This window comes from Macrobrachium nipponense, chromosome 22 (genome assembly GCF_015104395.2).
Source record: "Macrobrachium nipponense isolate FS-2020 chromosome 22, ASM1510439v2, whole genome shotgun sequence".
Lineage (NCBI taxonomy): Eukaryota > Metazoa > Arthropoda > Malacostraca > Decapoda > Palaemonidae > Macrobrachium > Macrobrachium nipponense.
Window position 1 is genome coordinate 27,824,682 of NC_087213.1, and position 17,063 is coordinate 27,841,744.

General features: G+C 40.9%; 2 protein-coding genes across 2 annotated transcripts in view; one reads left to right on the forward strand and one right to left on the reverse strand.

The window, feature by feature from the left end:
• LOC135198559 (ubiquitin conjugation factor E4 A-like) overlaps positions 1-11,222 on the reverse strand; it is a 65,431-nt gene extending 54,209 nt beyond the window's left edge. The window contains exons 1-2 of the mRNA XM_064226257.1: positions 10,957-11,222; positions 8,446-8,570 (exon numbers count right to left, since the gene is read on the reverse strand). Coding sequence (XP_064082327.1) covers positions 8,446-8,561 — 116 coding nt within the window. The 5' untranslated portion in view covers positions 8,562-8,570; positions 10,957-11,222. The remainder of the gene's footprint in view (positions 1-8,445; positions 8,571-10,956) is intronic.
• A 3,320-nt stretch (positions 11,223-14,542) lies between these two features.
• Positions 14,543-17,063, forward strand: part of LOC135198224 (uncharacterized) — a 1,334,440-nt gene continuing 1,331,919 nt past the window's right edge. The window contains exon 1 of the mRNA XM_064225797.1: positions 14,543-14,687. The gene's annotated coding sequence lies outside the window, so the exon portion shown is untranslated. The remainder of the gene's footprint in view (positions 14,688-17,063) is intronic.

Genomic DNA, 17,063 nt, shown 5'->3' on the forward strand with positions numbered 1-17,063 from the left:
ATAACAATATCATTTTCATACAATCAACTTACCTGTCAGATATATACATAGCTGATTGGCACCTTTCGGTGGAGGGTAAGAGACAGCTACTATATGGAATAGACAGGTAAACAACATATGTTGTAGGTATAAATAAAACCTTGGTTCCTACCTGATAGGTGGTAGACTTCGTGGGTGTTTGCCCAGTAGTCTGCATCACCTCAAGAAACTTTAGCGAGATATATGATCTATGGCCAAGAGTTCTTGTGGGTCTGCCGATGGGGTCTTATCCGCTTACTCGGCAGAGCCTGAAAGGACTTTGTCAATGGGTGCTGATCCACTTATATGACAATACACCTTATGAAGGAGCACACAACCAATCCCGACCACCTGATCCTAACCATATGTTAGAACTAAGGATTGTTCCGAGTTATCCCCGAACTCGTCACAACAACCGTAACTCAAAACCACTACGCACACATACATAATTTCTAAAAAAAAAAATTATACTCATCTAATTAGATATGACAAGATTCTCTTACTGAACAACATAGACGGCCGCCCGTACTAAACCAAGTCCTCCATTGTTCGAAGAGACTCCAGACCATATCAAAAAGAAGAAAAGTATATACTTTTAAGGATTGGTGTCGGCTCCCGTACCCAGAATCGTATCCGCCGATACGAAAGGACCTAGAGAAAAACACTTCTCATATGTCACACGAACGTCTTTCAAGTAATGAGATGCAAATACTGAGTTGCATCTCCAAAATGTCGTATCTATGATGTTTTTAAGCGACATATTCTTATGAAACGAGAGAGACGTCGCTACTGCTCTCACTTCATGAGCTTTAACTCTCAACAGTCGTAACTGTTTGTCAGAACAGACCTTATGCGCGTCTGTAATGACGTTCCTCACAAAGAATGCCAGTGCATTCTTGGACATCAGTCTTGTGGGGTCTTTTACCGCGCACCAAAGACCTTGTATAGAGCCTCCCATCTGATGCTTTCTCTGAATGTAAAACTTTAGAGCTCTTACAGGGCATAGAGATCTTTCTGCTTCTCTTCCTACGAGACTCGATATGCCTTTGACTTCAAATGACTTAGGCCAGGGATTCGAGGGATTCTCATTCTTAGCTAAAAACAGTGTCTTAAACGAGCAAATAGCTGAGTCCTCCCTTGAAACCTACTTTATCTTGCAGAGCATGTAATTCACTAACTCTCTTTGCCGTAGCTAAAGATAATAGGAATAGGCATTTTCTGGTGATGTCTCGAAACGAAGCCAGATGAGGAGGTTCGAATCTTTCAGATGAAAGAAACTTGAGGACCACGTCTAGGTTCCAGTTCGGAGGGACCGTTTCCTTCGACTTTGAAGTCTCAAATGACTTTATGAGATCGTGGAGATCTTTATTATCTGCCAGATCTAATCCTCTATTCCTGAAGACAGCCGAGAGCATACTTCTGTATCCCTTTATTGTGGATACAGCTAGATGAGATTGCTCTCTCAGGAATAGAAGGAAATCAGCAATTTCCGCTATAGAGGTAGTGGAGGAGGACAACTTCTTAGATCTACACCACCTTCTAAAAACCTCCCACTTCGATTGATATACTTTCGTAGTGGAGGTTCTGCGTGCTCTCGCGATCGCGCTTGCCACTTCGCGAGAAACCCTCTCGCTCTGACGAGTCTTTCGATAGTCGAAAGGCAGTCAGAGCGAGAGCGGGGAGGTTTTGATGGTACCTCTTGAAGTGCGGTTGTCTGAGAAGATCCGTCCTTCTTGGTAGGGATCTTGGAAAGTCTACGATCCACTCTACCACCTCCGAGAACCAATCTTGGCCGGCCAAAAGGGGGCTATCAATGTCATCCTCGTCTCCTTTGACGCCACAAACTTTTTCATTACTAATCCAGGATTTTGAAAGGAGGAAAAGCATATACGTCTACTCGAGACCAATCTAGCAGGAAGGCGTCTACCATAAGAGCTCTTGGATCTTCCGCGACCGAGCAAAAGACTGCCAGCCTTTTTGGAAATGAATGTGGCGAAGAGATCCACATGAGGTGTCCCCCACAGCGACCAGAGATCTTGACACACTTCCTCGTGTAGGGTCCACTCTGTATGAAGGACCTGGTTCCTCCTGCTGAGTCTGTCCGCCCTCACATTCTTTACTCCCTGCACGAACCTTGTCAGAAGGGAGATGTTCCTGTGAGACGTCCAAAGCAAAGGTCTCTCGTCAGTTCGTAAAGGAACGAGGAGTGAGTCCCTCCCTGTTTTCGAATGTAGGCAAGTGCGGTGGTGTTGTCCACGTTTACTTGCACTACTTTGTTCGACACCAGAGGTTCTAGACTCTTCAAAGCCAGATGCACGGCGAAGAGCTCTTTGCAGTTTATGTGCCAAGTCACCTGCGCTGGTTCCCAGGTGCCTGACACCTCCTTCGAGCCTAATGTTGCTCCCCAACCTTTCTCCGACGCGTCGGAGTACAACACTAGGTCTGGGTTCTGTGTCCTTAGAGAGATCCCTTTGTTCTCTTCCAGAGGGGGCAACCACCATTCCAGGTGCGATCTTATCTCCACTGGAATGGGAAAGACGTCCGAAAGTTGCCCAGCTTTCCAACTCCAAGACTTCTTGAGGAAGAATTGAAGCGGACGTAAATGAAGTCTTCCTAGTGGGAAGAACTGTTCGAGCGAGGAAAGGGTCCCTAGAAGGCTCAAACCATTCACCCTCGCCGACGTATGTTCCTTCCTTAAAGAAGAGAGAGACTATCCGCAAACCTTTTGCGATTCTCTCTTGCGAAGGAAATACTCGAAAACCCCGAGAATCCATCCGAATCCCCAGATAGACTAAGTCCTGTCTGGGGGTCAGCTGCGACTTCTCGAGGTTCACGAGCAATCCCAACGCTTTGATCAGATCTAAAGTTAACTTCAGGTCCTCCAAACACTGTCTCTCTGATCTGGCCCTGATGAGCCAGTCGTCCAGATACAGAGAGATATTTACTCCTTTGAGGTGAAGAAACCTCGCCACATTCTTCATCAGGCTTGTGAAGACCTGAGGAGCTGTGGACAGGCCGAAACATAAGGCTCTGAACTGAAAGATCCTTCCCCCCGTCATGAAACGGAGGTACTTCTTCGATGAAGGGTGGATCGGGATGTGAAAGTAGGCGTCCTGGAGATCTAGAGACACCATCCAATCTCCTTGTCGTAATGATGCCAGGACTGAAGCAGAAGTCTCCATGGAGAACTTCTCCTTCCGAACAAATTTGTTCAGAGAGCTGACGTCCAGTACTGGTCTCCAGCTCCCGAGGCTTTCGCAACCAGAAAAGGCGATTGTAAAACCCCGGGGAGTTTTGATCTAGTACTAGTTCTATCGCTCTCTTGTCCCACATTTGTTCCACCATCGATCGAAGAGTATCCCTCAGCACAGGATCCTTGTACTTGGCTGTTAGTTTCCCTTGGTATTGACGTTAGGGGAGGAGTGTTCAGGAAAGGGATACGATATCCCTTCCTTATTATAGCCAACGATGACGCGTCTGCGTTTATAAGTGTCCAGGCCTCCACAAATCCCAGGAGCCTGCACCTACTGGTGTTTGGAGGAGAGAAGCTTCATTTTCCCTTTTTAAAGGGACGAAAGGCAGACCTACCTCTCTTCTCCGGAGCCTTCCTTCTTGCGGGAGGTCTGGAGGTCGGACCACCTCGAAAGGGCTGAACCGATGTACTCGGTCCTTTCTTGTCAGATGTAGAAGCAGGCTTCTTCTTCCTTGCTGACTGCGTCAGAAGATCCTGATTCGCCTTCTCAGTTAATGAATGAGCAATGTCCTTCACCAACTGAGAAGGGAACAAAGTCAGACAAAGGCGAATACAGCAGCGCTGCCCTCTGAGCGTGGGAGACTGCCTTGGTTAAAAAGGCACCATATACCGTCCTCTTCTTTAGAAGACCTGCTCCAAACAAAGAGGAGATTTCAAAAGAGCCATCCTGTACCGCTTTGTCTATACAAGACAATATGCACAAAAGGGCTTCCGGTTCGATTCCTTCCGAATCATGGGCTTTCTTGGACATCACCCCAAGGGACCAATCTAAGAAGTTGAAAACTTTCCAATACATGAAAGAGTCCCTTGAGGAGATGGTCCAGTTCAGAATGCCCCACGTAATCCGTGCCGAGTTGAGACCTTGTCGACGTGAAGCGTCAACTAAGGTCGAAAAGTCTGCTTCTGACGTAGACGGGAGAGCAATACCCATATTCTCTCCCGTCTGATACCAAATGCCTCTTTTACCAGCTAGTCTCGCTGGAGCATGCAGAAGACCGTTCTTACTAAAGTCTTTCTTAGACTTCATCCACGAGTCTAAGGATTGTAGAGCCCTCTTCATAGAAATGGTGGGCTTCATTTTGAGAAAAGACGAAGACTTCTTCGGCCTTAGCACTTGAAACAAGAGAGCGGCGGAGAAGGAGGAGCGGCAGGAGTCAATTCGTCTCCATACTCCTCAAGAAGCAAGGCAGTCAAAACTTTATAGTTCGACAGTCCTTCTCTTCTTGATATTCATCATCCGAGTTTCCTTCCAACTCGGGATCTAAATGAGTCTCCGCTCCCCTTTCTGTACGTTCCTCTCTGGAGGAGACAAACTCCTAATAGGAGAGGGGCTAACGGGAATGATATTCTTTCCTCTTCCCCGCTTTAATAGCCTTGGAAGGCGCCAAAAAGCTCAGGCTTCTCTCGATAAAAAGAAAGACGCTTCCCGCTTGGATGACGCTTCTCGTCCGCCAAGCGTCCTGGCTGACGTCTTCCTGCTTACTTGGCTGCTGACGTCCGGATGACGCCTCGCGCCTGGAAGACGCTCCGCTCTCAAAAGGCGTCCTACTTGGCGCCAAAATATTGGTCGGAGCTTCACGTCTACCAACAGCTTTCAAAGACGCTTCATGTCTAAAAGACGTCTCACGTCTCTCTGGCGTTACGAAATTTTCGTAAGCAACCGCTCTCGCTCTCGAACCCGAAGCTTCTATAAGATGTTTGGAAGCTTCACGTCTGCATGACGCTTCTCGTCTAGCAGGGGAGAGAGGACGAGACTTCTTGATTGGAAGCGCAACGTCCTTCCTACGAGGCGCTAAAACTCCCACTAGAGAGGTCAGTTGCTCTTGAACTGCCATAATAATTCTCCTTGAAGATTCTCCCACCCCCGTCAACTGCATGACGCCTTTCTGTCATCACTCGGGGGAGAAGTAGGAAAGGGTACTTCTGCGTACTCGTCGGGTGACGCTTGACGCCACCTTCGCACTTCTTAATAGAAGAGGGAGCGTCATCTGAGAAACGCTCTGGGCTCGAATCAATTTCGGGTTCTTTCATATGACGCTTCAGAGGTCTCGATAAATTCGACTCCTTCCACCCTCGTTTAGGTGAGGGAGAGGGAGAGGATGAGAAACACTCACGAAGGACGCTTTTTCTAGAGCGCCCCCTTGAGCAGCCTGCCACGAAACAGAGCTAGCTGAAGGGACGTCTGACCCGTTTGGGGATTCCCCACGACCTCCTTAAGGCTTTCGACTTTCCTTCTCCTCTGGGCATGGGAGCTTGGAAGAGGTCTAGGCCTGGGAGCGTCGCAGGGACGATCAAACGCCCCCTCCACAACACTGGGAGAACTCACTTCACTGTAATGCTCACTTTCACTAGCCTTACCTTGTAAGTCCGCCATTTTGGACTTCATGTCTCGAATCGTAGCTTTCAGATCGGCGATTTCCGAGGCCGATTCCGAAAGTACACTTTGTGAATGAAACATAGGGAGAATCTAATTCAGTAGGATTAGAATTATCAGTAAAAGGCTCAATAGGCCTTGAACTCACACCTTTCAGACGTCTAACCCTATCCCTCTCTAACTTCTTCAAATAAGAAGTTAAAGTCTTCCACTCTTCTGCATTTAATCCCTCGCATTCATTACAAGTATTATTAGCAGACACTGAAACACCCTACATTTACGGCATACAGTGTGAGGATCAACCGAAGCTTTCGGTATCCTCACCCTGCAGCCTACATTCACACACATTCTCACACTCACATTTGAATCAGACATACTGAGAAAAATCCAAAAAGCAATTCCAAAAACAGTCCACAGTAGCGAATGCCAAAAACACGATCCAGATACGTCACCAAAAAGCCGAGAAACGATGATCAAAGGATGAAATAAGAATCTAAGTCAGGAGGTAATAGCAACAATGTTGATACCACCGGCGACAGAGAAAATATGATAGAAAACGGGGATGGTTCCTAGTCCTGCCGCCCAGGGCAGGCCGGTAGATCACCTGACCTACCTGTAGCGAGTGGCGCGAAATTTGAATTTCTGTCGGGGACGACGGAGTCTTAGCTATGTATATATCTGACAGGTAAGTTGATTGTATGAAAATGATAAAAAGGTAATTACAGCACCTACAGTTAGTGCATATACGTACTACTTTTACAAGATGCAATACCCATTCACAAAGTTACTGCACTTTTCAAAGATGATATCCCTTCAGAAACTTTGTTTAATTTCTGAAGTACATACTATAGTAGATTCACATCAACCATGCATCTGATATCTGGGCCCATCCCTTACGACGCTCCTGCTTGGCTGTTGATAAGCCAGTCACAGGGCTGGAAACTCTCAGTCTCTCAAGAGAGTTCACATAGGCAGGATGTATGTTCCACCTCTCCTGAGGGATACATCTTTCAAAAGTACCCCTCAAGAGAGGTGGAACATACAACTTGCCTTTTTAAACTCTCTTGAGAGACTAAAAGTTTCTAGCCCTGTGATTGGCTTATCAACAGCCAATCAAGAGTGTTGTAAGGGACTGGCCTAGATATCAGATGCGCAGTTGATGTGAGTTTATGGTATACTAATTAAAGTTTTCATGCTTTTAAGTGTAAAGTTAGTATGGAGATTCTGAGTATGCTATTTATATTTTTGAAAATATATACAAAGGCAATACGTAATTCAAAGTGTTTGTCACTATATAAGACCTTCATGATCAACCAGTAAAATATATCAGAGACATGGACATGAGTTGTTGTTCTGTGAAAATTACTATCTTAACCTCTGAGAAAAGTACTGGTACAATCTGTATGTACTATGCATAATTACAGCACATGTACTTTCAGAAGATGTAATCCCATTCGCACTTTTTAAAGATGACATCCCTCCAGAGTTTTACCTCACATGACATATTCATTTCTCTCTCTCTCTCGCTTCCTCATAGTTAGCCCTCACACTTGTAGTACATGATTTTAAACTGATTGAATTTTACCTTCACCCTCTGCAAACATTACATATGTACATACAAGTTTTCTTTATTTCATTGAATTGTGTACCTACCTTTGTTATAACAGACTTATGAAGTTTATCTAGTAACCAAAGAAAGCTTCTTTAACTCTGAGGGAAAAAGAAAATGGGTAACATATTAAACTAACTTTTAAATCAAATTACAGTAACTTTAATGTCATTTAAAAGTTAGCTTAATACTTAGGGAGCATGATTAGGGTCATATTTAGTGTTCAAACTCTAGAAGTAAGCATTTATAAGCATTTTCAGAGTGTACCAAACTTGTGCAAAACTTCCCCTTACACGAGGGGGTCTGGAACCTAACCTTGCGTAAGTTTGGGGTATCACTGTATACAAAATTCACCCACCTCAGCAAGAAGTGTCCTCTCTATAGTGGTCATGGATATTATAAATAATTAACTACCTTGTTACTAAGCTTCACTTACCAATTCCAGCTGGCACAAGAGAACCACTACATATAAGGCAAAGGCCTTTACTTTCACAGGAACAAAGGAGCATGCATTATAAAAATATACAACAAACAAATGAATAATGTACATGAACACTTACAATATCTAAAACAAATAAATATAGAGAGTATATGTGAATATACCCTCATGCAAGAGAACTCAAAACAATGACTAGAAAACCATGATGCACAGGCTTTGATATAGGCCAAGACTTGAGACAACTGTTAAAAATGATCACCACTCAGCTTAAGGGAATTTCAGTGATTTGGCACCTGAGATAGCTAAGCACACCTGGTTAACCAAGGAAAACATAATTGAAAGGAGAGGTTTTAGCCTATACCAGAAAACAGTTCCGAAAAGAGTTTACTGATTAGAAAAATTATCTTTGATTTAACCTTATCCCAAAGGATAACAAAAAGGTCTTATCTAATATGGTAAATAAAGTTATTCATTGGAAAAAACTTGTCATTAAGGTAATCAAACCTTTCACGCATTTAGAAAATAACAAATAAAGTTTAACTACTTTATGCTTACAAAAAATCAATAACTACATCATATCAGAAACCTTACAACAATACGTAATACAAACCTTGACTACAGCCTATTTTACTTCAAGGTTAGAAGGCAGAATAACACAAACAACTGAATTCTAAACATACAGCATATCAAAAACTATTTTATACACTGTATTGTATTTTCCATGGTCCTCTGTCAGAGGTATTCAAAACTACCTTGTAAGTTCCTGTTGCTGCGGTTTATGAGGCTGCGTTGTCTTCATAAAATGCTCAGCATCCTTTACAGAACTAAACAGGGCTGCAAAAGGGTTATTCCGCAGATTTTCCGACATCTTGCAAGACTGAAAAAAAGAAGTTTGATAATTTGTCTCACTACAAGAAACCAGATGTTTTCTCACTGTAAAGATATAGTACGTATTTACTTCCCTTACAGTGTACCACAAAAATTACCATTGGTGATTTGCATACTAATAATACCAAAATTATAGCTACTGGTGGTTTGTAAAATAGTAATACTGTACTGTAATATAAGGAGCAAATACATATCATTGTACAAGAAACCTATTGCTAAAATCAATATAAATTTTTTTTCTACATAAAATTTCCCATCACAAGCATAGGGAGGAAATTAAGTCCTCTCATTCTCTTTTATCTTCTGACTACTTCCTATCTGGTCTGGGTCTTCACCTTATCATGTATACCCATGACTTCCTAGGTCACACTGGTCTTAGTCCTCTCCTTCCTGATCTACAAGTGTACAGGACTAATTTTACTCATTTCTTTTTATCCCTTCATACACACATGCCTAAACCAACAAAATAAAACACATTTTTTATGTAATTGGTATTTTTCCTAAGTATACACTAGTCTTTTATATAGGAGTGATCTTCAGTGCCACCTGGAGTAGTCATTGAACTAGATGGTGATGGGAGTGAGTGGGGGAATACCCCTCACTTGCTTTACATCACCAATTACTGCTTCCTTTGGCCACAGGGACAAAGCAGAGTGGTTTCAGTTGGTTTAATTTATAAAAGGCTCTAGTTTGTATGTAGATTATTCTTAAAAACTGGTTATTTTTTTCCTATGGAAATCCAAACCATAGCCTGGTATTTGGGACACTTACTCCTTAAGTTGAAGTCATCTTGGCGAGTGACTGGAGTTGAATCCACCTGGAAAATGCTACGTTTCCAGTTGTACATGCAAGCAAGGGAACCACTACTATTGGGAGGTTACTCTTGTATGGAAATTTTTTTGAGAACCATGACATCAGCCACTGAGGACTTCATGTCAGAAGGCAGCCAATTCCAAGCAATGGGTTCAAAAGAAGCTCTACCCTCCCTGCTATTGTTAAAAGAGGGAAGACAAAAGGAGATGCTCCTTAGAGGTTAATCTAAGACTGGATGCTCAAAGTGTAGTTACCTGTATTTTCTCAACTCCAGCAGTTACTCCATCCTAGACTCTACTCTTAGAAAGGAAGTAAGGCAAGTAAGTCCAGTCACTCCACATTTACACCTCAAGACTTAAACTTAGCTAAAGTATACAGATACTTTTCTGTTCAAACAGCTTGATGCCTATAAAACCTGTTAAGCAACCACCACAGGTCCTAAGGAGAAAGTATCTAATGACTCATGGGTGACGTCCCTCAGGTAGAATAAGGTAAGGCAGTCCCCAGTTGTAGGCGGGGGTTCCATTCTCAGCGGGATGCTGTTAAGCGAAAATCACCATTAGGCGAGATTCAGCGATTTATGGTGTTTATAGCGCTGAGTTTCGGTTAATGGTGCCTCTGTTAATTATGTTATGGAGCCATAATGCTATTGGTGCCGACAACTGAAAGTTGGCCCGTTATGGCACCATAAAACTGGATTGCCATTAACCAAGTCCACAGATAACCAAGGACTACCTGATAAGTTTTCTGTACAATCCACATACCCTCATTACTTAAAATACAAAGAAATTCTTTCAAAAAGCAAGAGAAACCCCATAGCGGCCATCTCTCTCGGAACGCAGCCACTTCCCTAAAAAGCGCTTAAATTATGCCATAATTTCGTAATTTTCAGGAAGATGGCAGCGTTGTGGGAGAGGTGGCTGCTATGTTGCTGCTCTGTCATTTACCGTAAGCAAATGCAACTTGCGGATAAAGGGGCACTGTAAACACCATTAAGATAGGTACCTTCAGAAAAAATATAGGCTAGGTACTTTGAATTAATTTTTAGGTAGCTAATTACATCTTTGGGCATTACCTATATAGCCTAACATTTTAAAAACCTTATCAAATAGGCTAGTAATAGCTAGGTACCTAGTATGATTAGGTAAGTGTGCATACAATGCTGTTGGTCTAGGCTAGTTCAACAAATTCTGAATACAAAAAGTAGGTAGCCTAATGCTAGGTATATACAAGAGATGCGATAGGGTACCATTCCTTACAAGCCCACTCTTACCGAGTTACCTTTAGGTATTCCAGGATAGCATCTACAATAGTACCTAGCTAGAAGGTAAGGCAAGTTTACAATCTCCTTGCGCTTGCAAATTAGTAGTAGGTAGCCTAGGTACTACCTAGCTAGTTACTAGCTAGCTACTACCTATAAGTAGCCTAGTACTCTACAATCTCCTTTTCATTAGGTAGCCAGCCCTACTAGCCCTACCTACTAGATTGAACTTATAGAGGGTTCGTTTTTGCGTCCCAGCATGACAAATACAGCCAGATTTGATAAAAATAAGAGTACTCACTTCTCAGTAATTTTCTTTTTGATGTGTTTATGTACCAACAGGTAACATCATTTCAACAAACACAGGGAATGACGACACTCGGTATGTTTTGGTTCCAGTGACGTGTCGTCTGCACTTCAATTGAAAATATGTTTTGATACATTTTCCATTGCAGTTAGCTTGCAAAATTAGGCTGCATTTCACAGGAAAATTTACTTTATTTTTACATATACATCTAATCCAAAATTCTTCGAGAAACTTTCACTTTATTACAGTTTAATAATAATCTAGTCATCATGAAATAGTAATATTGGAAGGGCTAAGTCTCTGTAACGGCTCCCTCGCTATTTTTCAATTCGCTAATATTGCATCATTTTTCTTATTTTTGGTTAATCAAGTGTTTTGGTTAGTCAAGTGTTTTATCTTTCACTAAACTCCACCTACCTACTCCTTCCCAACTCCATTTCTTATCAAAATATGCACTGGTCTTCCAACTCTTCTACAGGAGCCCAGTTCACGCAATCATGTAATGTTCTCTTAGTGGTTGTGCGAGGTACTACATGTCCAAAGCATCTCCATACCCCTTACATCGTTACCTCTTTCAGTCTTTCACGTAATTCCAGCTTCAGAAAACCAGCCCTCTGTATCATTGCTCCTAACTATTTGAAATATACAACTTCATTAATCCTATCATCTCATGAGCATCAACATTGTTTTAATTGGAGATATGCACATTTCACTTCCATAAATGAGTCAACTCCATGTATATATATATATATATATATATATATATATATATATATATATATATATATATATATATATAAAGACAAATTCCATGAAGGAAAGAGAAATTATGGAGTTCTGCAAGGTTTGTCGTTTCTCTTTCCTTCGTGGAATTTGTCCTTATTTTTATATTCATCACATTCCATATTTCGTGATTTAGTTACACACACACACACACACACACACACACATATATATATATATCTATATATATATATATATATATATATATATATATATATATATATATATATATATATATATGTGTGTGTGTGTGTGTGTGTGTGTGTGTGTGTGTGTGTGTGTGTGTGTGTGTGTAGTTTGTGGTAGTGTGTCCTATTACATACTCTACCTTTTTACTGCTTTCTTTCAATTGATTTCTCTTTTTAAATTAAACTTTTCTACTAATAATGATTTTGTAAAGTTTACCATTCGTTTTGCTCTGAGAGAGTACTTATTCATAATGAATCCACATTCAGAAGTCATTTCAATAAGTACCGATACCATATCAACTTGCTCGGATGAGTTGGGTTGTATTTATCTACCTATCCAGCGTAAAGGACTTTTTTTTTCTAAGACTATTATGTGTGAACGCACACAATTCTTACGCCATAAACACAAAAGCCATCGTGAACATCAAATTCTCGAAGACATTTTCAGATATATGAAGAACATTACTACATTTTATTACTAAGATAAAGAAATTAAAAGTAGCCATGCATCGGTAACTTTTCAGAGTTTAAAATGTGAAGGGGTGGGACAATTAAGGGGGCTTAGAAATTACCCAAATAACTCAGTCACGCGTTTATTTGATTTTGGAGGCTACAAAATTATACAACGATATCCAGAAATTGCCAAACACAAACACAAACTGCTATACACGTTTTTTACACACACTGTCATTTTTATACAGTATTAGGCAATGTCTATCCTCATTACTTTTTGGGACATATATCAACATATTATTAAGGTATCTGGACTTTATGGTCTAGTGATATAAGGTTTGATAAGTTTCAAAGCTGAAAAATGAGAAAGATTGCAGTGAAATCAACAGTTGAATAATAAAAGTTGAATGTTATGAATTTCTCGTCGACTGATTTTCTTTTAAACCTCATCAAACCTCTATATGTATGTCTGATACCAACCAAGATCCCTTCACTCTGTTCATAAACAAACTTAAAAGCAAGCCAGCACGTAGTACGTATGCAAATACCAGAGTTTATGTGCCTCCGTACAAAAATAAATAAATAAATAAAAAGCACAAACTCACATATACCCCATAAATACAAATACATGGACACTGCTAAATGTAAATAAAAAAAAATGGTTGCGGTTTCGTATCCTAGCTTATCTTTGTGGGGGCTCCAACTCAAAGTCTAATATTGCTCCAACTTTGCTGATTGAGGCTCCACGATTGAAACACGCTCGTGACATCACATACACCTGCAGTGAGAGATGGGGGGTAGCAGCTATAGATATCTATGGTAGCAGCGATTCGAGTGGCTGAATTTTTTTGATAGATTTTAACTAAACATGGCATGAAATCCAGGTTTGATTAATGTCCATTCTCCATTTCCGTTTTTGCTGTTTAATGCGCTTTCTGATACTCAAAATGGGTTCAAGTTGAAGCTGTTTCCCACTTTGCTTGCTTAAATCTTATTCTGTTGTTTAAACTGACTAAACTACGTACACATAGCTCACTATACTACTCTCTACTTAAACTCCACGCGCTTCTCTGTTCTTCGACAGCGACAGTAATGGCTCTAGCTGCCGCTACGTTCTGCGGAGGACCGATTACAGCCGAGATAAGGAACGCAATTCACTCTTTCCTTATTACCACTTAATTTCAAGCTAAAGTGTAATGCCATCGTGGCTATTAGCATGTTTATTTCCACTTCCGATTATGCAAAGATACACACACACACACACACACACACACACACACACATATGTATATAGATAGATAGATAGATAGATAGATAGATAGATAGATAGATAGATAGATAGGTAGGTAGATAGATAGATAGATAGCTATATATGTATAATCATACTGCTGAGGGCCCAAGGATGGGGCTCAAAGTGATAAATGTGAAATTTAAGTGTACCACTTTTTTTACTTAAGATTGCAGATTCATACTTATCGGAATTTCAAATATTGTTCTTCATAACGTTTTTCGTTTTTATGTCCATTCCCGTTTTCCATTCTGTACTCGTTAATATATAATGTAGAACATTAATTTTTGTTCTTAGTTTCATCTATCAGCAAACTTATTAAGATGACTTTTCATACGTAACTGGTGTCGCTCATGGTAAAGGAATGAGGAGAACTAGAACATGTCTTATTTGTCATAGAATTGTGTATAAGACCTAATAGTGGATTTTTTGTCTTGCCCCATTGGGCTATAATAGCAAATGTGCACACTCCAGCCCCGGTCTAATTTTAGGGAATATTTCTGAGGTTACTGTCTATAAGGCCTAAGGGCGAAGAGCATCCAAAGCATATGCCAACTAATTTATTGTTAAAGAAGTTTAAATTTTACATATAGCTACTATTCCAAAGCAGTTTATACAATTTAGATTTTTTGTGGCATAGTGACAATTTAGATAATGTAATGACATAGGACGATGATAAATAAACTGTTTCTTACCTAAAATCTGGCAATGAATAACAAACAGTAGTTGATCTGAAAATCAAAACTGATATCGAAAGTGAACTAGGTCTATTAGACTAAAAGGACATTTTTTTCGTAAAACTTGTGAGAACTGTTATTTTGTTGTGGGCGTCAACGGGAAACATTGAACTCTCGCTCGCCGTCAACCGAGCGCATTGTCAACTTCGTTTGTTTAGCCCGAGGGCACCATGATTCAAAACAAACCAGTTAGTAAACAATAGGTTTTGTGGTTGTGGCTTTTGTGACAGTGTTCGGTGTATATACGCGCGTGGACGTGACATCTTAAGAATACAGGTAAGTGCTAATTCAGATAAAAGTCGATGACTTCTTTGGGGTTTCTTTTAATATGTAAGTTCACTCGAGGCCACAACACTTGTTGCGAAGTGTTGCCTGATTAACTTGAGCTACCGGATGAAGCTAGGCCTAGGTAGACCTAGACAAGGTATACCTAATACCTAGGTAGTAGCTAATGTAGTACTAGGTAGCTTCTGGAAGTACCTATTTGTATATGCCTAGTACCTACTACTTCAGCTTACATGGCCGCATATGTATTTTATTTTAATGCCTGTAAACAGACATAGGCTAGGTACCTAGGTATGTTGATGTACACCAGGTCTAGCCTCTGGTAAAACTTTAGGTAGTGCACTGGGCATAGGGTAGCTAGTAGGTCTGGTTGGGAAGGTTCAGGCCTAGGCCTTTACGTAGCCTTTCAACTTAGGCTAAAGGTTATATTTGGTTAGTATCCACGTAGGGTGTAAGGTCTGTAATCCCTAATACCTAGCTAAACTAGGGTAGAACATCACAGCAGGCCAAGCAGGCCACCTACAATCAATGCAAGCCACCCTCCGAAAAAGTACATTATAACGCGTCCTGACACCCGAGATGGGCATCAGTCGCGACTTGTTGTTGGTGAGAAACGGAGCTAAAGACCTCTACTCTCCTTTCGAAGTAAGTATTTTCTCCAAAGTTAGAAATTAAGGCCAAATTTTAAGATTTAAACAGAGGTACTGAAAATGGCGTCCACAGCAGTGGAAATCTCACCAAAAACGCTTTAGAAATTTTTACTTACAACTAAAAATGTTTCGAAGATTGACGCCATCTCGATGTTTACGGGAGTCGCTTGTGTCAACAAACTTTCCATTTCCTGTGATAAATCCGCACACCACTTGTACCCACAGACGCTGGAGCACTTTTATCACAACAATCGAAACACGATTTCTCACCAACAACAAGCCAGGCGTAAACACTGTTTTGGGTAGAAGATGCGAGAAGCGTGCTCTTGGCTAATTTTTAAATAAGTAGTAAAAAAGAAAACATCAATATTTTACATATTTATGATGATTAATTTGAAAATATTCGTTATTGAAAAAGTAACTCGACTCTGACTCAAATTTAAGTAATTATTTTTCTGAATTAGAACGTTCTTTCAAGTTCTGTATTATGACGTCACGACATCTTGACTTTCTACCTATTGTAAATAATTGCTATACTCAACTGTCATTGCAGAACAGTTTACCAGTTATTCATGCAGATTGTTATCAGCTATACATGTAATTGTTATAGCGTAATGCGCATATATATCTTTATTATTTACTTTTTGGATATATGAAGATGTTTTACTGCTGGATTATCGCCGTAGTGTGACTCAATCGTTTTCGGTCCATGGGCCTCTGTCTGTTTTCGCACCATAAGAAATTATGGGGCCGAATTTGCAATGACCAGAAAGTCGTAAAAAGAGGAAAGTTAGCATTGAGGGCATATGTTTTTTTTTTGACTGAGAAAAATACAAATTTATTCAATAGCTAGCTTGTAAAAAATACTTGTTATAAAAACTTGATTGACACTAAGCAGCATGTCTACTATGGGTTTTCAGAGACAGTGCAAGCACGTTTTTGGGCAATACCTATTTCTGTAACGAACACTCTTAACAGAACGAGATTTTGCTATAGTGCATTACACCCAGTGCCTTAATTTATAAGGGTATCGTGAATCACTAATCGTAAAGAATAACGAGACACTTGTCCTTGTACCAAGAGACAAAAACTCCATTATGCAGAAATGATACGAACACGCGTATAAAGCTCCACCTACCCTCTCCCCAACCCCCCCCCCCCCCCCAAACCCCCCCCCCCCCCCTCCCCCCCACCCCCCCCCTCCCCCCTCCCCCGCCATCCCTCTTCTTCTTCGTCCTCCGCCTCTCTCCTCTCTCTCTCTCTCTCTCTCTCTCTCTCTCTCTCTCTCTGTTGCCATTCGGTATGTGTGACCCTCCAAACTGGGTATTAAGACTACACACAAAACATTGAAATTGGTGAAATTAGGCTATGTATTGGAAGTATATATACATAAATATTAAAGCAACTTTTATTACATTAATTGCATTACTATGACAACTAGAATTCATGGAAACAGTTATATAACCTGTTAAGCGTCACCCACGTAATAATACGTTTACCGCGATCTACTCGGTAGCGCCTTCAACGGGATATTACGTTCAAGACTTTAACTGTGCTTGTCAAGCCGTCAGCCCCGTAATAATACGTTTACTCGTATAGAAAGTGTAGGACATCATTTGGTAACACTCTCAGCACATGGGAAACTTATTTCCAGCCTGGCAACTCTTTCCTGGTGGTCGCTTATGCTAGAAAACTGCCTGTCCCTGTTGGTTTCTTT